At 37.9% G+C, this 22,665-nt stretch overlaps 1 protein-coding gene across 1 annotated transcript in view; it reads left to right on the forward strand.

The window, feature by feature from the left end:
* The window catches only part of DOCK2 (dedicator of cytokinesis 2), a 205,208-nt gene that overhangs the window by 23,383 nt on the left and 159,160 nt on the right, over positions 1-22,665 (forward strand). Inside the window, exons 12-23 of the mRNA XM_075715815.1 lie at positions 583-659; positions 1,034-1,159; positions 2,034-2,158; positions 6,615-6,713; positions 8,146-8,218; positions 8,295-8,398; positions 10,735-10,918; positions 11,021-11,118; positions 12,475-12,564; positions 12,823-12,923; positions 15,633-15,767; positions 22,100-22,208. Coding sequence (XP_075571930.1) covers positions 583-659; positions 1,034-1,159; positions 2,034-2,158; positions 6,615-6,713; positions 8,146-8,218; positions 8,295-8,398; positions 10,735-10,918; positions 11,021-11,118; positions 12,475-12,564; positions 12,823-12,923; positions 15,633-15,767; positions 22,100-22,208 — 1,321 coding nt within the window. The remainder of the gene's footprint in view (positions 1-582; positions 660-1,033; positions 1,160-2,033; positions 2,159-6,614; positions 6,714-8,145; positions 8,219-8,294; positions 8,399-10,734; positions 10,919-11,020; positions 11,119-12,474; positions 12,565-12,822; positions 12,924-15,632; positions 15,768-22,099; positions 22,209-22,665) is intronic.

Here is a 22,665-nt window from a genome sequence, read left to right on the forward strand (position 1 = left end):
ATGGCAGACCAGCTGCCTAAAAATGTGATACTTGCAGATCAAATGCATAGATGCCAGTATTCACTGGAAACATGTTTGTGCATTCTACATAGCACTGCTGCTATGTCCTATGGAGAGTAAATTTCATTCTGAAAGACTTAAGTATGATATTGGTTTACTATTTCATTTGTTTACAATTTGATCCAACATATTTGTTATGTGAGAATTTTTTTCTCAATTTCAAAAGTAGCTGAAAAAAATTCAAAGTTCATTTGTCACACTGTTTATCAAGGAAAGTGGACTGGACTGGCACGTTGGTGAATGCATTCACATTGTGCATTCCTACAAAACGATAAGCTTTCATATTGACAGTCTGTCACAAAATGTTGTTCCTAAAGTTGTTGAGTTAATATTTTTCACTTCAGTGTACACATAAGCTTAATGTTGAGTGGTCTGCAACTCAGAGTGAGAGATAAAGAAATTACAGAATGTGTCATAATAAGTACTGCAAAGACAACTGAGGCTGTCTGTCATCTATGTTCTAAATGGTGTTTGATATATTTAGCACTTAATTCCTAGTAAACATTGTTTTTTATCCTGCAGGGTAGTGGCAGAGAATGACTTTTTACACAGTCTCCTAAGCAAAGTCACTGCATCAAAAGGAGACAGTGGTGGACAAGGTAACGTAGATTTTTTTTTTTTTTTTTTAAGTAAAGTAACAAGGCATTTTTGTGGAACTTCATTTTATATTGTTAACGTTTTAGAGAAAGGCTTTTGTTAGAGCTGTAGTACCACCATTGAGGTGGGTCAACTTTGAAGCTGGAAGTGAAGAATCATGACTTTGCTGCAGAATCTTGGAGGCTATTGAAATCAGTACCTACAGTTTTGGATTATATAGCTTTTACTTTCAGCTAAAGGAAGTGGGGGAAGCAAATTCTTATTGCTGTTTTGGTGGGTAGAAGAGGCAATCATCTGAAAAGAGATTCCCCCCGTCCCCTTTACCATAAAGGTAATCTTTTCTTTTTTTTTTTCCCCCGTCCCCCTCTCTTCATAGGTCTCTGGGTAACTGTGAAGATGCTTGTTGGAGATGTGATTCAAACTAGGAAGGACTACCCACATCTTGTGGACAGAACCACAGTTGTTGCTAGAAAGCTAGGATTTCCTGAAATAATCATGCCAGGTAGGAGGTGCTCTGTTCTGTAATAGGAATGGAATTTTTTTCTTCATTCCCTAGGTTAATGAGCATCAGCTACAGCCTTATTTACTTACTTCTGTAATGTGTAACTCAGAGGCTCTTTAGAATTCACTCTTCATGGTAAGTTTTGTTCCAATATTGGAGGCTTACAAAAAATAGTGAAATCCTTGGAAACTATTTTCTAGTACTTAAGCAGAAAAAGTAAAATCAAGACAGTGAAGGATAATTGCAGCTCCTTGTACATAGCTTTCTTATCTTCTAAGTAGATTATGGTGGATGCTTACTTGAATTTTAAATTAACCTTATTTTTATTGTAACTTATCACTGTTCTTTAATAATAATAAACATATGAGTTTACAATCTCTTGGGTTTTTTTTTTTTTTTTTTTTTAATTTATGGTAAGATATTTTTGAATTAAAGTCACTCACTGTCTGCAGTGCTCCTTTTTTAAAAACAAACAACACACCCCTCCCAAACCCTTCAATTCAAATCTAGATACTTCTTTTAAAATAGGTCCTTAATTTGTTCACAGGAGAAAATTAAAATATGAAGCTCCCTCTAGAAACGGATCTGTGTATTTGGGGAAAACTCAGTAATGGCATCATCCGTCACCTCACCAGCAGGTGGCAGCGCAGGATGAGAATTGCTTCAAGTCACTTTGAGGCCTCCCATTTGGTTCGTTTCACATCACATCGTAGTGTCTTAGCTAAGAGTAACAGATGAAAATTTAAGTTCAGAATGAAAATAAGACATTTTTATCTGTTTCACTGCAGAAAACGAAGTACTCTTGTGAAGTTCAGTTTACCCTATGCTCTCACAGCATTTTCATCGATTTTTAACCTTTCCATTTCTTTTTTAGGAGATATAAGAAATGACATTTATATTACATTGCTGTATGGAGATTTTGATAAATACAATAAAACAACTCAGAGAAATGTGGAAGTGATAATGTGTGTCTGTGATGAGGAAGGAAAAGTGATGCCAGTAAGTTTTCTGTTTTCTGTATGATGGACATAGAAACATGAATTACATTATAGAAGTAAGCCTTAAACTTCTTATAAATTTTTATAAAATACCATTGTACAAAAACTTGCAGTTCCCTCACTTGTGTCATCTTGTGACATCTCGTGACTGGTAAGTTTTATGATGTTTAAAGTGACATATCTATTAAAGTCCTGTAAATGTCTTACATAAAACTGTAATGAGAAATATCACTGAATGACCTATTTTAGCTGTGCCAAGGGACAAATGCTGTTTCTGACAATTACTGTGTTCTTTCTCTAGGGTTTTTCTTGTGGAAATTCCCAGAGGAATGCAATTTGTACATTAAAATGTTAGAAGTACCATTTCTGCTACATAACAAACCCTTGATTTGTGCCAGGAAGACTGTGTCATTGTCCCTTGAATAAAGTACATGGCAAATAGTTAACTTAGTGACAGCAGAGGAGTGTGGTCTCTGTACATATGCAACATAAATATTGACAGTGTCTTTTTGCTTGTCTGTTTCCGTTTTGAGGAATTTTTGTCTTTTCCTTAGGGCTTTTTAACACCAGCTCAGTATTCAGGGGGATTTTTGGCCTTTCCTTTTCTGAGCTTTATACTGTTCACTAAATCAGTAATGTGATCATGAGGGTGAAATCATAGAATCATAGAATGCTTTGGGTTGGAAGGGACCTTTAGAGGTCATCTAGCCCAACCCCCCTGCAATAAGCAGGGACAGCTTTCACTAGATCAGGTTGATCGGAGCCCCATCCAACCTGACCTTGAATGTTTCCAGGGATGGGGCCTCCACTACCTCTCTGGGCAACCTGTTCCAGTGCTTCACCACCCTCACGGTAAAAAATTTCTTCCTTATATCCAGTCTAAATCTATTCTTCTTTAGTTTAAATCCATTATTCCTTGTTCTGTCACAACAGGCCTTGCTAAAAAGATTGTCCCCATCTTTCCTATAGGCCCCCTTGAAGTACTGAAAGGCCGCAATAAGGTCTCCCTGCAGCCTTCTCTTCTCCAGGCTGAACAACACCAACTCTCTCAGCCTGGCCTTGTAGGGGAGGTGCTCCAGCCCTCAGATCATTTTTGTGACCCTCCTCTGGACCCGCTCCAGCAGGTCCATGTCCTTCTTGTGCTGAGGGCCCCAGAGTTGGACGCAGTACTCCAGGGGAGGTCTCACCAGAGCAGAGTAGAGAGGCAGAATCCCCTCCCTCGACCGGCTGGCCATGCTTCTTTTGATGCAGCCCAGGATACGGTTGGCTTTCTGGGCTGCAAGTGTACATTGCCGGCTCATGTCCAGCTTTTCATCCACCAATACCCCCAAGTGCTTCTCCACAGGGCTGCTCTCAATCCCTTCATCCCCCAGCCTGTATTGATATCAGGAGTTGCCCCATCCCAGGTGCAGGACCTTGCACTTGGCCGTGTTGAACCTCATGAGGTTCACACAGGCCCACCTCTCCAGCTTGTCCAGGTCCCTTTGGATGACATCTCATCCTCCTGGTGTGTCAACCACACCACTCAGCTTGGCGTTGTCTGCAAACTTGCTGAGGGTGCACTCGATCCCTCTATCTATGTCATTGATGAAGATATTAAACAGCACTGGTCCCAGTACGGACCCCTGAGGGACTCCGCTTGTCACCAGTCTCCATGTGGACATTGAGCCATTGACCACTACCCTATGGATGTGACCATCCAGCCAATTCTTTATCCACTGAACAGTCCACCCATCAAATCCACATCTCCCCAATTTAGAGAGAAGGATGTTGTGGGGGACCATGTCGAAGGCTTTACAGAAGTCCAGATAGATGAAATCCATTGCTTTTCCCTTGTCCACTGATGCAGTCACTCCTTCATAGAAAGCCACTAGGTTGGTTCAGGCAGGACTTGCCCTTGGTGAAGCCGTGCTGGCTGTCTCGAATCATCTCCCTGTCTTCCATGTGCTTGAGCATATCTTCTAGGAGGTTCTGCTCCATGATCTTGCCAGGCACAGAGGTGAGGCTGACAGGTCGGTAGTTCCCAGGGTCCTCCTTTCTTCCCTTTTTAAAAATGGGCACAACATTCCCCTTCTTCCAGTCCATAATGATGCTTCTTGAGATAAAATAAAGATGGAGTAACTCATTGTGGTTCATGACTTGCTTAAGTATGTTTATGAACTACTATTAAATGCTGGACCTAAAATTTAACTTTAGAGGTTGAATGAAGAAAATCCTAAACCCACATAATGCTTAGGGTCCACACAACAAATTGTAACCCTGATTACAAAACACTATGTATACATATGAAAACACCTAACCACATGACTTGCATGTACAGAAGTTAACTGTTGTCAAATCAACTTCAGCAGCCTCTATTCTATCTGTTCACAGGTTAATATGCTTAAAATACATATACCAAGTATTCCTTTTAAAGAAATTAACCTAGTGCAATGCATTAAATCTTGCATCTATGTTCAGTTCTACAGATGATGCATCGTTTCTCCAAATACTAGGAGAAAGTAGACTTGTCACTTTGTCTATGATCTGAAATATATGTTCAAAACATGCTTGCTTTCTGTGGCTGATATGCCTTTAGACATATTTAAGCAACAATTACGAGGAGTTAATTGAAATGCTGTTGAATGCAAGTAATAACAAAAAGAAACTGGTTTTCCCTTTTAGCCTCCAAAAAATAAATGAATACCAATAAACTTTCAAACCCATGAATTTATATTAATGTCAATGTTTCTAATTATCCAGGAAACAAAACAGGTATATGTTCACTAAACAGGAAACGGGGTGGCTCTGTTTAGGTATCTAACTAGTTTCAGTTGAAGAGCTAGCACTAGATTTACTGTTGCAAGTAAAAGGCCTTTTGTTCCAAGCGAATGTCACAGAATACAAACAAGTTGGTGCTTAAAGCTTGAAAAATCTCCATTCAGGCAGATGCAACATACCTTTCTGCAGTTAAATCACTCTGACCAGACCTTACAAATCATATTCAGGTATCAGCATCACACCCTTCATGTGACAAGGCATTCTGGTGTTTGAAGCAGACTTCCAAGATTCACTGATTTTCAGCAGGAAAACTGCACCTTATCAGGAGTTAGTGTAGCCTATATAGCGTTAGTTTCATCTGTACCTTCAGTAGAGAATTTAATATGTTTGCTTCTTTCATGCACTTCAGTTTCATGTCTGATGCCTGGTGTCAGTGATCTTGCTTCTTCAGTTATCAACATTAGCAGTTACTCTGTCTGTACAATTCTCAATGGCAATCAGCTAGGCAAGACGGATGTAGACCAAGTCTCTTCACAGATTCACTAAACAAACTGAATTCCCAGGTTACAATGAATTTTGTACTTGATCAAAACTGTAAGCTGGATCTGTACTAGTTCTGGTAGTTGTTAGAGAACGGGAAATTCTAAATGTTGAAAAATGCAGGCGGCCATAATGTCGCTACAACATTTAGTTTGGAAGTCACCTCTGGTATGCAGCCAAACACTTCTGAGAATCTGCTGGAATAGACTATTTTAAAGTAAATGGAGAAATAAATGGAATAATGAAGCTAGATAATTTTTTACTTCATGTGTTTCTTCTACTTATTGAGACGATGCCTTGATTACTTAAGTTGGTCAGTTTGAAAAGAGAAATCAAGTCTATATATGTTCATCACGCAGCTCTTCTTAGAGCCCACTATGTAACCTCTGTAAAATGCAATCTATGGGTAGGTCCAGTATAATTATGGAAAAAGTTTGTTTTCATTATGTTCAGTGGCTTGGAAAACGCAGTATCTTCACATTAATGCTTTCTCTCTGTTCATGCTTTCATTATTATTTAATTTTGAATGATGCCATATCCAAATTCAAAACTGCTTGTAAAAGACAGGTAGGTCTTCCTGCTGCATGATATACGTTGGCCCTGAAACTGTAGCTTCCATGAGTTGTCTCCAGGCCCCAAAGGCTCTAAGCTGGAGCTCTGCAGGGCCTTGGGGGCAGCTTGGCCCAAGCGGCGGGGCCTGCCACCAGGGGAAGGGTCTGCCTCGGCTCCCAGGCCTGAGCCGGGGCCTGGTGCTTTGCGGGCGGCAGCTGCGCCCCAGGCGCTGCTCCCAGCCGCCACGGCCATTTTATGCGGATGCAGAGCTGCGGGCCAGCGCGCTTACCTGGCCCGGCGCTGGCCCAGCCCCAGCTCCTGGCTGCTGCCATTGTGGTGCCCGTGGCTGCACGGCTGAGGGTGGGAAGCGAAGCCCCGTGGAGCCCGGTGCTGGCCTGGCCGGGGCTGCTGTGGCCACCATGGCTTTGGACCTCGGTGGGCCTCGCCAGGTCTTGGCGCTGAGGTGAAGCTGCTGCCTGCAGCTGGGGCGTGATTTGCGGGAGAGGCTCTCCTTTGGTGGCTTGCTCCTTTCTTTGGTTTTGCTCGTAAAAATTTACAGAAGTTAATGAGCCACTAAGCACTGTTTCTTCCCTTCTTTTTGTAAGAATGCTGTTTGCTTGGGAGCGGGGGATAAACCCGTGAGTGAATATAGATCGGTTCTTTACTATCAGGTCAAACAGCCACGTTGGATGGAAACGTTAAAGGTATGGTGTAGATACTTTTCACTTGCTTTTTTCTCTTCATTTCTTGGTACCTCACGCAGAAAAGTTGCACAGCATCAGCTTTTTCTAAAAAATAACTTGGTCCTGAATACAGCTAGAAGGATGGAGCCTTAGTCATACATCAGTTATTAGAGATACATGACTACTGAGGCTTAAAATTTGGCCTAGAAAATGTGAAGATTTTGCTTAGCGAAACAAATGAGGTCATCTTAGATAACCTTATGTCCTAACATGGCTCAGCAAAAATGAAATATTGCATTTGTTCTGTTGTGGTGAAACAATGGAAATTAGGAGCTTCAATTGCATGATTTTAAAAAAAAAAAAGCCCCAAACCAAAACACGCCCCCCCCCAAGATATTACGATTTTAGAGAGAAAAAAATTTCTTTAGAGAAACACCAATGATTTTCTAATCTAGCTTTAATGTCTTTGATGATTGGAAAATGCCAAGAAGCTTCCAGAAGTAGTTCTTATAAAGCATGTCATATATGTTCATCTAAAGACTATTGAAGACAATGTTGCCATGCCTGCAATTATTACATTAAGGTGTGTTGCTGAGATTGGGCAGGACAGGGAGGGAATGGAAGTGTGATCTGAAACGGAAGCTTATTTGTTGTATTGAAAACATTGACCCATTCTGGTTTTTGCTTAATATACTAGTTTCTTTTTGTAACTATTCTGTATTTCAGATTTTTATACAGAATCATTAACAGTAGATCCTTTTGAAAAGTGCAGTTAATGTGAAGGAGTGCTATGCAGTAAGATTTGTAAAGGGAAGTTGTGAATGAATGCAAAGGAGTACAAGTCTTTAAAGTTTTAGAACTATAAACTTGATAATACAAAAACTTTTCATGCTTTTTCATATGCAGTTGGCCTTTTTTGCTGCATATTTGTTTTAAGTAGGTATGCTACTTTAAGAATAAAGCAGTCATGAGTTCCTGGGATTCTACTCAAGGCTTTGAAACTGAATTTAATCACAAAAATATACTTACTTTATTTTGCTAGAATTGTCTTACCTTTTTTACCTGTTAATTAAACTGGTCATTAATTTCTGTATATGAAATGTGGAAGTTCCATAGTGCAGAGTTGTTGCATAATTCTGTGTGGTTAACAGGGTAAGTAATAAGACTGCAGTATACTTATTTTCTAGTGTACAAGCACCTGTGTGCTTTAACTCACTGGGTTCAGTGCTTCATTTCTTTGGTGGTGCTAGACTTTGAGCAAAGTCTAACAGATAATTGCTTATCAGCCACTACTTCTGCTACTGTGATCAGGCTCAATAGTTTTAAATGGTCTGTGAAAGGCATTATGGAGCGAGCAGAAGTAGTGTTATTTCTTCTAAAATAGGAGCTCACTACAGGTGAAACAACCTTCCCTCCCCATAAGGCTATTCATTATTTTCTGATTTTACAAAAGGTAGCAGTCCCTATTGAAGACATGCAAAGGATACATCTGCGCTTCATGTTCAGACACAGGTCATCTCAAGAGTGTAAGTAGGGAATTTTTACTTTTAGTGAATTTTAATTCATTGATGGATAGTCAACTGAAAATACTTTGCTTTGCAGCTAAAGATAAAGGTGAAAAGAATTTTGCAATGGCCTACATAAGACTAATGAAGGAGGATGGAACAACTCTTCAAGATGGCATCCATGATTTGTTAGTCCTAAAGGTACTGGATCAATTTTTTTCCTTCCTCTGCCCCATGAGACACTTTTTTTTCCCATTGTTGTCTTTGACTGCATTGTTTATTTCCTTAGTGGTAGATTAATTTTATTATTCTATCAAAGATAAATATTATGGTTATCCTCTGAACAAAAAAAGATGTAACTTGTTCCATGGTCAGTAAATGTTTATCTAAGTGTTAATGAGAGATGTTATTTAAGTACAGTGAGAGATGGTTACTATTCCTATTATTTTAACTGAAGTTTGTGCTTTTGGCCTTCTGTAGTAAGAGGAAGTCATGCTAAAGCTCAGTACCTGCATGTGTACCACTATTCCTGCTGAAAGGGGGAAAGTGTTGTTTCGATTAATTTAGAATCTTTGTCACATGAATAATCAGAGAATGTAATCTTAGGGAATTGGTTGTTTGAAACTGCGTTGTGTAGTTACTCAGATACAGAAGTGAAAGTTTCAGGAATTTGATTTTGGATGTGAAGAATAGTTTTGGCTAGCCCTGATTGGACACAGGTAGCGTTTTTTGACTTTGAACTGAAGCAGGAAAACAGATGTTTCAAGATTGGTTTTTTTGTTGCTGGTTTTTTTTTTCCTTTGGAGAATACTATCTAGCAGGAACTAAGAAGCAAAAATCACTTCCAATAAGGAAGAAATTTTACTTTAAGTATTTCTTAGTCCTCTTTTCAGTAAACTGGTTTGCTATAATGTTAATGGCAAGTGAGATGCATACAACTAAAGTTGTTTAGGTAGTCCAACAAAGATTAATAGCAGTGTATAGTTATTTATCTTTTCATTAATACCAACATTGGTAAATACTTAGACCAGAAGGAAAATGGCTCTGAAATTCCATCTTATTCATCCTGCTGGTAATTTTTTTTCTTAAGTGACAGCATGGATGAGAAATGCTAAACTGAGTTGACCTAGTTTATGTTTGGGAAAAATAGACAGATTTTCTGACATATGTTTGCCTATTCTAGTATTAAACACAGTAATTGTAAGCTGTGTTTTAAACAGTCCTACATCTGGCCTCTCAAAATAAGTCATTTGAAAATCACAATATTTAAACAGTGTACTTTATTTTTAATGCCCGAAGGCATTGAATCTCTTTGAGAGACTTTTGGATCAATATTTCAAGTCTTTTCCCCATTGTCTGTCTAACTTGTCTCAAAGAAGTCAAGATTCTCTTTTGGTTTCAGAAATTCTGAGAAGTAATTACTTGGCAAGCTTGATACAATCGTAAAAGTCAATAATGCTGTCTGTTTTGCTGCGTAAGGATTTTGCCTTTTGTCTGTCTAGGTCTATAGTCAATTTTTAACCTTCTTGTTTGATAGGAAGTAGGGACTGCACATTTACAGTCATTGAATCAGATAGAAACCCAAAACTTTAGAAAATCATTCTAGATTATGGTTTTTGCAGCTCTTTGTTTATCCACAACTGTAGGTTGAGGGTCTGTCATTGAGTCAGACCAGTCATGGTGCTGTAGCTTTAAGTGAGAGAGCTCAGAAACTCATTGGGGAAATTTTCCTAAGTAGTTTTGTTAAAGAAAAATTACATTCTCTAAACAATTAGGAATATGATTTTTATTGCCTTTGTCTAAAAACTGCTTTCCTGTCTGGGGTATGAATCAAAAGTTGAGAGACAAAAAAACATCTGTGAGGGTTATAGCACGCAACTTGATGAAATAGAGGTGGGAAAAATACCTGTTGGCTCTCTGTTTTTGTACTGTTCATTCTACTCAAAAGCATAAATTCCGTGATATCTGTGTCAGTCACTGCAGCATATTGTCTAACTTAAAATATAATCATACCATGTCCTGATCTTTTATGTTAAATGTTCAGGTATTAAGTTATAATGGGCATACCAAAATAGTGCGGCTTTTCTTGCCTTATTCAGTCCCATTTTCTATTCTTAAATTGTGTGTAGACATTGTAACTGTGTCATCTATATCCTGTGTACAGTCTTCAGGGTGACGCTCAATAGTCTGTTGTCTTCCATAACTATTGACATTTTAATGAGAAATTTGCTCTTTCTTTTATTCTGCCAGTGATGTCACCCCCCATAATTTCTTGCTGCACCTTAAAACACATACCTTTATAATTTCAGTGTAGTATTTTCCCTGCATATTCATTGCAGCCTTTCTTGCTGACTAACACTGACTCTTGCTTTACCTGTACAAGCCACTCTGGAACTTGAATGTTCTTTATTTTTTAGCCCATGTGTTTAAGTCCATAGAAACATAGCTTTTTGTATACTTTTGTATGAAGTACAAAATAACTCTGTTTTTAAATGCAGTGGTGTGAAATATGTCATAAATGATATGTTGTTTTTCAGGGGGACAGTAAAAAAATGGAGGATGCTAGTACTTACTTGATGTTACCTTCTACACGTCAACACATAGAAAATAAAGGAGCAACCATAGCCAGGAACTCAAGTATTGTAGGGGGGCTTTCAGTAAGCTCACGAGATGCATTTTATATTTCAACTCTTGTTTGTTCTACAAAGTTAACTCAGAATGGTATGTATCTTCTAAACAGATAGAAGTTTGAGAGAGAAGGTATTTGCACAAATGATAAATCACATTTTAAATTTTAATGTCTGTCCATTTATTTTCTATTAGTGGGCTTACTAGGTCTCTTGAAGTGGCGTATGAAACCAGAGCTGCTTCAGGAGAACCTGGAAAAACTGAAGATTGTGGATGGAGAGGAAGTTGTGAAGGTATATGTTTATATAGTTACTCTAATAATAGTTATTCTTCATGTCGCTTCATGCCATGGCAAAAAAAAATGCTACATAGTTTCAAAAAGAAGAAGCAACTGGAGGGTTAGTTACAGTAAACATAGGAAGTTAAAGAAGCCTGTCAATTATACTTCTATGACTGTTGTTCAGTGTAATGCCTTTGTTAGGGATAGTTTGCAAAAGACATGAGCAAAGCCTTTGTTAGAGGGAGCAAGGAAGCAAGCACCTGGACAGCATTCTTCATTGTGTTAGCCATTTTTTTTCTACTTGTTACTCCCAAACATCTCTGGTATTGGCTACTGTTAGGCTGCGGAGATTTGCAACGTTACTGGTCAAATTTCCCTGCTTTCACAGGTAATTAATTTATTAGGATCCCTTTCTGCTTTCTATTGTTTTATTTTTCTGGAAGTTTTGTGCATGAATGGGGAATTCAATACCAAGAGTATCATTTGGAGTCATTGCTGCTTTGGTCAGGTGCTTATGTATATGTCACAGGTAAACTTTAATTTTGAGCATGAACAGAAAATTTTAGTTTAAAAACTTGATAGGATATGAAGGCAGTAACGGTAAAATATTTTCCACAATCTGTGTTCAAATGTTTGCTTTTGTCTATCTGAAACATTACAAATAATTCCTCCTACTTTCTTTACAGTTCTTTATATATCAACATGTAAATTAATATTAACAAAAAAAGTGTATTGCGTACCCAATGAAGTGCCTTGTTAATTTAATGAGTATAATATGAATAAAAACTTGTTAATATTTTGGAAAGCAGCATACTGCAGCATTCAGATTAGGAGTCTATTACATTTGTGTTACTCTTTAAATAGAAGCATTAGATGCCTCTTTTGAGAGAAGGAGGAAGGAGAACTTAAAAATACCCCAATTTATTTTTTTTTTTTAACCAAACAAGATTGGGTTCCCAAGTCACTGGGGTGCTTTCCTTTAGATTTAAGCTGGCCTTTGAATCAGACCACAGAAGTAAGAAGTATGTTTTTAATTATCATATACCAAAATACCAACTATTAATCTGTATCACTAAGGAACTAGGAATGTGGTTTTTAGATAGCTATGTTGTTGATATTGTATTTTTAGCTTTTCCATAAGTTTTGAGTTAAAACATTGATTACTCATGTGTCTGAGAATGTAGGTTCTTAAAATTAAAGAGACTAGAGCCTAAATCCTTGGAAGTGTTTTCTGAATTTAAGTGATGTTTCAGTGAAGGCCTTTAAAATTCGAACTTGAGGGAAACCAAGTCTACTGTCTGAAAACTGACTTGTGAGATTTTTTCAAGTTGAATTGATTGCCAATTTGTCATTTCATGTTGTTGTATAGTTTCTCCAAGATACGCTGGATGCCCTGTTTAACATCATGATGGAACATTCCCACAGTAATGAGTATGACATCCTTGTCTTTGATGCACTGGTAAGAATCAGCACTGAAGGATTTTATTTGTAAATAAAAGTAAAGAACCCTAGAATTTTGCATGAGAGATCAAATTGCTTATTTCAGGGAATTAGTTTTAAAATCTGTACAGAACATATGGAATATTACTATTTGACTGAAAAGCAAATTTCTTTAAAAACTCTGAAATAATGGATTATAAAAAATATTTCAGAAGATTAATATTTAAATTTAAATTTGACTTTATGAAAAATGCTAATTATGTCTATGTCTGTTTAGATATATATCATAGGACTCATTGCAGACCGTAAGTTTCAACATTTTAACACTGTTTTGGAAGCATATATCCAACAGCATTTTAGTGCAACGTTAGCATACAAGTAAGTTTGTTTTCTCGTCTTTTTATTTTTTTCTAAACCTCCACCATCATACTAAAGAAAGTAAATCATGTGTGTGACTTTTCTGATGTAATTAATGGTGACTGTTGTTTTGATGCTGCTGTTTGCTTATGTGGAAATAAAGCTGCCTGTGAGAAACACATATGATTCTAAGTAGAGTTAATTGACAAATAGTAATTGATTTGGGGTTAAATAATTCTTTGGCATTCATTTTTCTCTTGTGTGGATTTTGCTGTGTCTGAGCACTTCACCTGTATCCTGTCAAATTTATCAAAAGATACTTAGCTGTAAAGCATTTCCCTTTACATTGCTGGCCTTAACCTAAAATGCCCTAAGTGAGGACTTGATGTCCTTAACCCATTTATATAGATTTCCACGTATTCTTCTACAGCAAACAAACTTATGGGGAAAAAAGTTGTTTGGGAACTGTCAAGTCTTCATATGGAGTTCAAAGTCTGATGTTTCACCAGGAGGGTTTCGGTGCAATGAACTGGAATTTTGGTATTTTTTTACATGGTCTGCTGTGTGCTGGACTATTAGCATTTGTTACATTGTCATGCCAGTGGGCAAGTGGACAGACTTTTGTTTTTTGGGGGGTTTTTTGGGTGTGGGTTTTTTGGGGGTATTTTTTTTGGATCTTCCAGATAATGCCCAGATGGGAAGACATGGATTCATAGAAGAGAATAAAAACTGCGGAGACACATTATATATTAAATTTAATATTGGATTCCTTCTTTATTTAAAAAAGTTTTTTGCAATTGATGATAGGATAAAATTGCTTTGAATTATGAAGAAAGATAACATCTTCAGTTACTGCTGATCTTGGGGAAGTGCTATAGCAGGATAGATGTATTTTTTTCATCTGCCTGAAGTCTTGTTCTGGCAGCTTCATGGGGTGGTAGATCAAAGCAGAACTTCAATATGGGATATGAAAAAAAGGTAGAAGACCTTAGCTGAAGGTTTGGAATAGTTGAGGGTATCTTGTAGTGTCCTGTGCTGAATTTGCATCAGTTCCAACTCAATGGGAAATGTAATGCAGATCGTGCATTAGAGTTTGCTAGAATTGAAAGGCAGTAGTGCACAATCAATCCTTTCTCACATTCTTGGAAAGCTGTAGTTAGCATTATTGGGCTCAGAAAGCTCAAGCACAAGCCACATGTTCTTCTTTAATCCACCTTCACTCCATATGTAATAAGCACATGTAATTTAATGCTTTATATTATTGTGAAAGAAGAGAAGGTTGGGTATGGAACCTCTCAGGACAGCCTTATTCGCTTAAAATATTTCTAAGACTTACCTGACTGGGAATTTCTGATGATTTAATCAAAGTGGCAGAGGCAAAATAATGTTTGATTGTTCTCCAAATCATGAATTTTCTTGGCATCATTGGTTACATGCACATCATGGAAGATGTGCTCTGTTTTAAGAATCATTTATGAAATAAACAAATAGCTGTATGTGGCCTGACTCATGGTTAGGACAAGATACTGTGTCCCAGACATATTATGATATGGTATTTTGGCCAAACTGTTAGATATTTATTCAGTTCCTATTTAGTCATCCATTTGTACCTAGCTTTTATAGAGTTCGGAGAGGGCTTAACATTGACAGTAAGGGACCTTTAGTGGACTGCCCCTGCATACAAGTTGGATAAATTTCATTCCAACTCAGTACAAAGCTGTGAATTCAAAGAAGCTGTAAGGAGTAAAAGGAAACACACAATGGATGTGGTGCCCAGAAGGTTGAGAGGCTGGAAGCCTGATATTTTGGTCCTGAAATGTGAGTTAGGCTAGTGCAGTGGGGCTGGGGATGTGTCTATTAGTTACACAGAGAGAGAGAGAGAGAGATACACACACATAGATACACATATGTATATATGTATTTTGTGCAGTAGTGAGCAGTCCTTGGAGCTATTATTTGCATGTGAGCATGTTCCAAATATCATAGTGATCACTTATGTTTCATCAGTCCAGTTGGTGAACTGTTAAGTTTCATTAACATGCAAGTGCTAGTTTGGTTTTTGTTGTTTTCTTTTGGTTGGTTGGTTTTGTTTGTTTAGTGTAGGGGATAGCAGGTTTCTGGTTTTGTAGTGATGTAATGAAAAAAAAACCCCACAGAACCCAGCCACCCTTATTTTAGTTCTTCTTATGGCTACATTAAGATCAATTTTACATCATTAATATTAGTTTAATCATTTAAGACGAAACTGTAACTATAAATTAAGGGACTTATTTTTTAGATGATATTTTGCACTTTGGCAGGTTGTGTGTTTAGCAAAAAATTGCTGTTGGATATAAGACACTGCTGTGCACCGGGCTATTGTACATGTACTATTTACATGCAGTTAATTTAGAGTATGTAGTGGTGTTTAATCACTGCTTAATGTAGGTAGGTAGAAGTAACGTTTTGTGTTACCTTATGCATGTATATTATAAACCTCTGTAAAAGTGCTTCCAGGATTGTGTAAAGTTATGCTGCTGTTTTGAGATTTCAGATTGCTTTCTTGCTTGCACAGTTAAGAATTTGGTCCTCATTTGTTTATACTGAAAGAATTTGTGCAACAAACACAAAAATACACAGAATATATTTTGTTGTGCTTGACTAAGCATAAACATTTATTTAGAGTAGCCAAACAAGTAAGAGAAATTAATTTAAAAAAAAATATATTTAAAACATTTTTTTTAACTTCAGGAAATTAATGACTGTTCTGAAGACTTACTTGGATACCTCCAGCCGAGGGGAGCAATGCGAACCTATCCTAAGAACTCTGAAAGCACTGGAATATGTTTTCAAGTTCATTGTTAGATCAAGGACGTTATTTTCACAGTAAGTACCCAGGCTATTGACACTGGACTGCTAGTTAAATGGCAGAAATAGTAGACCTGAGAAACAGAAAAAATTTATTCCAGAATGGAACTGTATTTTTTGTTTTTACAAATAAGACATAAAAGCTGGCAACTGGCCTAAAATACAGACAATTCTGAGATTTTTTTTGGAGAGGGAATCTTCAAAATTCTGCTTTCTCATTCACAGTGTAAGTTCCAGAGACGTATTTAGTAATAGCAGTTGATTTCATAGGGTGATTATTCTTTGTGTCAGGTGGCTTGGCCTAAGACCAATGGATGGCCAAACGTTGTGACAGATGGCTTGAAGCTGGATGCTTGTCCTTGAGATCATGGCGTTCAGCAGCTCAGACTGTGCATAGAACAATTGAATTTTCAGTAACCATTGTCCAACTGAATTTAGAGTTTCAGTTCTCTAGTTAAGGAATTTATAGGGAAGACTCAACAGACTAGATACATATAGCTCAGCCGAGCAGATGAGGTGTAGTATTTACAAGCAGTATTCAGGTTTAGGGAAAAAGGAGATGGGGAGAATGAAGGAGGTGAAAGCTAGAAGGATAAAAATGACACTACAGTAACTGTGTCCCCCACTTCGTCCCCTAGCCCTTCAGGACTCTCACCATATCCCACAGATCCCATCCTCATCTCTATTTCCTCTCTTCTCTTCTGCTTCATCTTTTTCCATTTATCCTCAACTGGTTTCCCCTAATACTTGTTCTGTTGTCCCTCTGTTACATGGCTGAAGACACACAGTGGCAAACTCAGGACTGTAGGCAGACTGAGTGGTTGGATGTTATGTTTGCGGTTGGCAGTCAACAGAACAGAAAGCTGTTCTGTTTTATGTGTCTTTTGCTCAGTGGGAGCTCTAAAACAATTATCTGTTACTCCACTGCCTGTTTTTTTCAAAAAATCCACGTAGGTTTATAGTTTCAGAATCATAGAATCGTTTAGGTTGGAAAAGACCTTTAAGATCATCAAGTCCAACCATTAACCTAACATTACCAAGTCCACCACTAAACCAATTAAGGGTAGAGTAATAATTTTATGTTTCCTGGCTTGCTGGCTGGATTATTTTTAATGAAAGGAAAAACTAGGAATCATTAAGATTGGAAAGGACCTCTAAGATCATCATTCCAATCGTCAACCCAACAGCACCATGCCCAGTAAACCATGTCCCAAAGTGCCACGTCTACCCATTTTTTTGAACACTTACAGGGATGGTGACTCCACCACCTCTCTGGGCAGCCTGTTCCAATGCTTGACTACCCCTTTCCATGAAGAAATTTTTCCTAATATCCAATCTAAACCTCCCCTGGCGCAGCTTGAACCCATTTCCTCTTGTCCTATCATTATCTACTTGGGAGAAGAGCCCAACACCCACCTCACTACAACCTCCTTTCAGGTAGTTGTAGAAAGCAATAAGGTCTCCCCCCAGCCTCCTCTTCTCCAGACTAAACAACCCGAGTTCCCTCAGCCGCTGTCACAAATACAGGTTTGTGAATCCTGCTGATTATGTCAATTTACTATGAATGAGTGACTTTACACAGTTTGATTTAGTAACAGTTAGAATTTACTTCTAGCAAATTGCAGGATTTGATTATAATATTTTTAATAGAACTCAGTCATCAATGATTAATAAAGTGATTAGACAAAATTGATCAAAACAGTGACTTGGTTACAGATTCGAAGATGGCAAGGTTCACTCTATTACTACATGGAAGCACATAAAGGAAAATTAAATCACACTGAGTTGGAATGATTCATAAAAGGATTGCATATATAGGGGATAAGGAGGACCCTCCCGTTGAGTCACGAGGTTTAGAACAGACCCCCTTGCTTTCTAAACTCCTTCTCAGAGGAGTCTAGGTGCGGCTAGGTCTAATCTTAGTCTCAGACTTGGTCAACGGTTTATGTGAATAAGGATAATATATATATGTATATACGTATATCTAGTACATAGAAGAAGTGTATAAAGGAAATAAGGTTACATGAGAGAGAGAGAGAGAGGGAGAAATCGTTTGTAGGGTATACAGAAACCCTCCTGTTGAGTCACAAGGTTCAGAATAGACCCCCTTGCTTTCTAGACTCCTTCTCAGAGAGGAGTCTAGGTGTGGCTGGGCCCAATCTTAGTCTCAGACTTGGTCAACTTTTTATGAGAGTAATGCTATAAGAATAATGCAACAGTATAAGGCTCCCTTTGAAATTAAATCATACATCTACAGACTACTTAAATTGATTCACGCATGCATACTTACAAATATGAATGTATATATGAAATGGTATGCCTGTTAAAAATTCCCCTCGAGTTTAGTGAAATACTCACGTCTAATGCCTTGGCATTTCTCAACGGGCGAGAGTAGAGCCTCGAGGAGTGAAGAATTTAAGCCCAGGCTCAGTTGTCGATCTTCGGCAATGGAGTTCTGGTTGCAGCAGACATTCGGAGTCTGCTAGTTTCATTGACTCTGAGAGGCGTTTTGATCAGAGGGAGATGCTGTTGTGGCCCGCGGCGGTCCAGGAGACCTCAAAGGATTGTGAGATGATTGACTTTAATCACCAGTAAGTTTCCATCCGAGCCACAATTCGGGTTGGCTTGTTGTTGGAATTCCAGCAGCAATGACACCACTCTGTTTCAAGGCTGTCTGGGGTAGCTGTTTGTTCTCGTTCCCCTCATTAGCCATAATATGAAGATCTTGATAAGGACAGGGCCACTCTCTGCTTCAGCCATGTAGGAGTTTCTGGTACAATTAAGGGGCGCTTAACTGACCAACTCGCTACACAAAAGCTGCGGCCTGGAATTCCTGAGATTGTAAAGCGGCCAAAGAGGAAAGAAAAAAAAAAAACCAGAAAAAGGGGGGGTGGGGGATGCACCACCACAGCCGCTCCTCATGAGACTTGTGCTCCAGACCCTTCACCAGCTTTGCTGCCCTTCTCTGGCCACGCTCCAGCACCTCAATGTCTTTCTTGTATTGAGGGGCCCAAAACTGGACACAGTATTCCAGGTGCGGTCTCACCAGTGCCGAGTACAGGGGGATGATCACTCCCCTGCTCCTGCTGGCCACACTCTTCCTGATACAAGCCAGAATGCTGTTGGCCTTCTTGGCCACCTGGGCATACTGCTGGCTCATGTTCAGCCAGCTGTCAACCAACACTCCCAGGTCCTTTTGGCCGGGCAGCTTTCCAGCCACTCTTCCCCAAGGCTGTAGCGTTGCATGGGGTTGTTGTGACCTAAGTGCAGGACCCTGCACTTGGCCTTGTTGAATGTCATACAGTTGGCCTTGGCCCATGGATCCAGGTCCCTCTGCAGGACCATCCTACCCTTGATTTGATGAATTATGAAATTTTGGTTGAAGCAGGAGTAGAGTCAGGAGGTATTTGCTGCTGGTAGATATTCCCTTAGAAAAATTCTTGTCTCTAGGAAATTACTATTTATAGATGGATACAGATAAACAAGGCAAAAAGCTGTATAAGGAAGGAGGTAGTGCTCATGAGAATAGAATATAGCTGGTAGTTCAAAAGCTTTGTTTTAAATTTAATAGGTGTCATGGCAAAAGGGGACATTTAGAGTTTTGGGGAAGGAAGCATTGTGTAAAGAATTATGGAAAATTTCTTGTATGGGTGAAGGTTAGAAGGCAGGGTTTTGTTGCAGGGAGAACTTTGGTCTCCATTTTAAGCCCTAGTATTAGCTGGCAGCAAAAAATGTACATCGGACAGTCTGTGGTAAACTAGGTTGTTGCAATATGTTGCATATTCAAGTGATTAGCTACGCATATCTACTCATTTTAGTTTTCCCTATAAATGCCTTATGCTGGAGGTCTGAAACTCTAAATTCAGTTGGACAATTGTTATTATAAGCAGTAATAGCTCTTGCAAATGGTAGCCTCTGGCAAAAATAACCAGTGTACAGTATCATCTGATACTGTATATCCATCTATAGCTGTTGTGATCTAACTTTATGCAGTCTATTTTGTACTGTCAGACTGGTTTTAAAAGAGAAGCAAATCTGGATGAATGTATTTTCTTCCCATGAGAAAAGTTAGGATTTATGATTAAGTACTTTATTTTCAAGGGTTGAGTTTAGCCTTCTTGGAGACAAGTATTTTGAATTAATAGAGCTGAGACAGATCTTTAGATCATTCTCATTAATTTGATGGGCTGCTTAAGAAACTAAGATACCTTGTTGAAAAGTAAGAGACATTATGAAGTGAAAATTGTGTAGGAAAGATGAATAATGACTTCTAATGTTAGACATAAAATGGGAGACTTTTTTTATCTCGTCATCAGGCAGATACCTTGAAGATAACCAAGTTCTACTTTAATTTGCATTCGTTCAGTCCTGTTGAAGCTATAGAGATATAAGGAAAGCAAAAATTTTTTTTATGCCAGTCAGCTGAAATAAGGTTATGTCTTGCAGCTGTTTGTTCAGTGACTATGTTTGTAGAAAGGTCATATATTAGCCAAAGGTTTACATAATACAGACTCTGAAAACACAAAATCTTTGCTTTCCTCCTTTCATTGGCCTGAGGTTGGTTTTTGGCAAAATTCATGTATGCTGTTGTGATGAAGTTGTTTCCAAGCAAATAATTAGTCATGTTTTAAAATTTGCTTTCAGAACAAGTGATTTTAATTGAAATTTAACACAGAAAATTGTGTCTAAATGGAAGCTAGATGATGGGTCAGGAAATAGAATTATCATTCCACCTGGCTTAAATTAGTCCTGGTATAAATTTAAAAAGCATGTTTAATACATGTTGTGTGATGCTTCTGCCTCCCTTCTTGCCCCACAGGTTTAGTCAAGAAAGATTCAAATTACCACTTGCATAAAAATAGGTTTAAGAAACTTCACTTACTTTTGCAGCAATGTTGTATAGTCAATAAAAGCTGTGTCAGTGCATTAGCCAAGAAACTTTAACAAACACTTAGATTGAGACAGTCACATTGTTACAACTTACATGTACTTCATTTCTATTGAAAAAGAATTTTAAATAGCCCCTGCATGCCACAATCTCCAGTATGTTAAAAAAAAATTAAATCATTTAACCAAAACCCAAGCTCCTAAAATACCACTTGATAATAAATGACTTTTCTATATAAGTGTGCTTGTACTAAAACTTACTTGTTTCAAGATGACTTTCACATCTAAGTTTTTCTGGTGTGCATTTTTTATACAGCTATCACACCTCAGTAGGCAAGTACCTCAAGTAGTGTGCATTGTGTGTGTTCGATACATGCATATATAATTTATTCCTCTCCAGATAATGTTTTGGATCTTGGGGTTTCTTTCCAATAACTGACTTAAATCTCATTGACAAGCATTGACCTGGACAGTGCAGAAGCCATGGGTCTGAGTAGTGTACCTCTCAGTACTTTCCTTTCCTCAAAGCTTCTTGCCAGTCACTGTATGAATAGCACTTGATTTTTTTTTTTTTTTTTTTTTCCCCTTGCTGTAGACAAAAGCTCTTAATTTGCCTTTAGTTCTCTTAAGGACTTAAGTTTCAGGTTGAAAAGCAAAGCACATGACACTGGAACACGACTTAAAAAAGAGGGATTTTTCTTTTCTGATAGAGAGAAGGAAGTATATCGGACGTGCAGCATTTAGCTCAGTATCCTATGCATGTTTCAGGCTTCTCTTGTCACCTTGGCTTTTTTCTTAGCTTGTTTTCATTTAACTTTTGACAGCTGTTTCAGGTAACTAATTTAACATGTCAACAGCATTTTTTCTGTTTATGTAAGCAGTATTTAGTATTAATACCTAGTATGAACACTACAGGAGAGATAATCTGAAAGATTCAAACTTTAGGACAGGGAATGAAGAAATAATGGAGTGAGCTTAATTTAAATGCACTTTTAAACTTCTAAGCATCAGGCAGAGACTTTTTTCAAAAAGCAGACTGGTTAATGGGGGCAGTAAAAATAGCTATTTGAAAAAAGTGGCAATAACAGCAGAAGAAAGAAACAGTGATAATATGTGAAAAATATCCTCGAGTAGCTCAGTTGTAGTGAGGCGGGGGGGAAATCAATTTTTTTATTTGCATGTAAGTCACTTTGAAAGTGAAATGACTCTTTTTATAAGCTCAAATCTGCAAGGTGTCATTCTTTATAGGCTTTTAAAAAAACTGAAAATGCTTATGTTGTATTCAAGCTGAAGAATTTCTACCCAATACAGTGAATAGCAGATATAACCCATTGGTGAAATATCTATGTACATAATACTGGATCAACTTATAAAATACATTTTTAAGGTAATGTTAAATCTTGTAGATTTAGGGCTATGAAACTTTCTATTCTGAAAGGATAACCCAATGCATCTCTCAACAGATTATATGAAGGCAAAGAACAAACAGAATTTGAAGAATCTATGAGAAGACTCTTTGAATCCATCAACAACCTGATGAAAAGCCAACATAAAACTGCCATTTTGTTGCAGGTTGGTGTGCTTGGAAACAAGTTGGTTTGGGGTTTTTTATATGGTTTTGGTTTGTGGGCTTTTTGGTTTTGTTCTTTCTAAATTGAGAAAAAGACACTCCTAGGAAATGTATCCTTTGTGTCTCTCTTGTAATTCCCCTTTATTGGCAGACCAAGGTCTCTATCAGCCTTTGAAGCCTAGGTTGAAAAGGTCAGGAGAAGATACATTTATATAATTTTATGAGTGAAAGAACCAAAACACAGATGCTGAATTCTTTCAAGGAATCTAATGAAGTGAAGCCTCAAGTGGGAACTGAATGTTTAATTCTTGAGTTTCTTCAGATGTTTCTTCAACTAAGGATAAGTCGGGATTCCACCATCTTAGTCTGAAAAGTAAACTTTATAGTATCAGCCTTTTGGAGGTACATTATTTAAACAACTGCAAATAGGATCAAGGTTTCCCGTTCATGTCAATCTTA

This window comes from Pelecanus crispus, chromosome 8, assembly GCF_030463565.1.
Source record: "Pelecanus crispus isolate bPelCri1 chromosome 8, bPelCri1.pri, whole genome shotgun sequence".
NCBI lineage: Eukaryota > Metazoa > Chordata > Aves > Pelecaniformes > Pelecanidae > Pelecanus > Pelecanus crispus.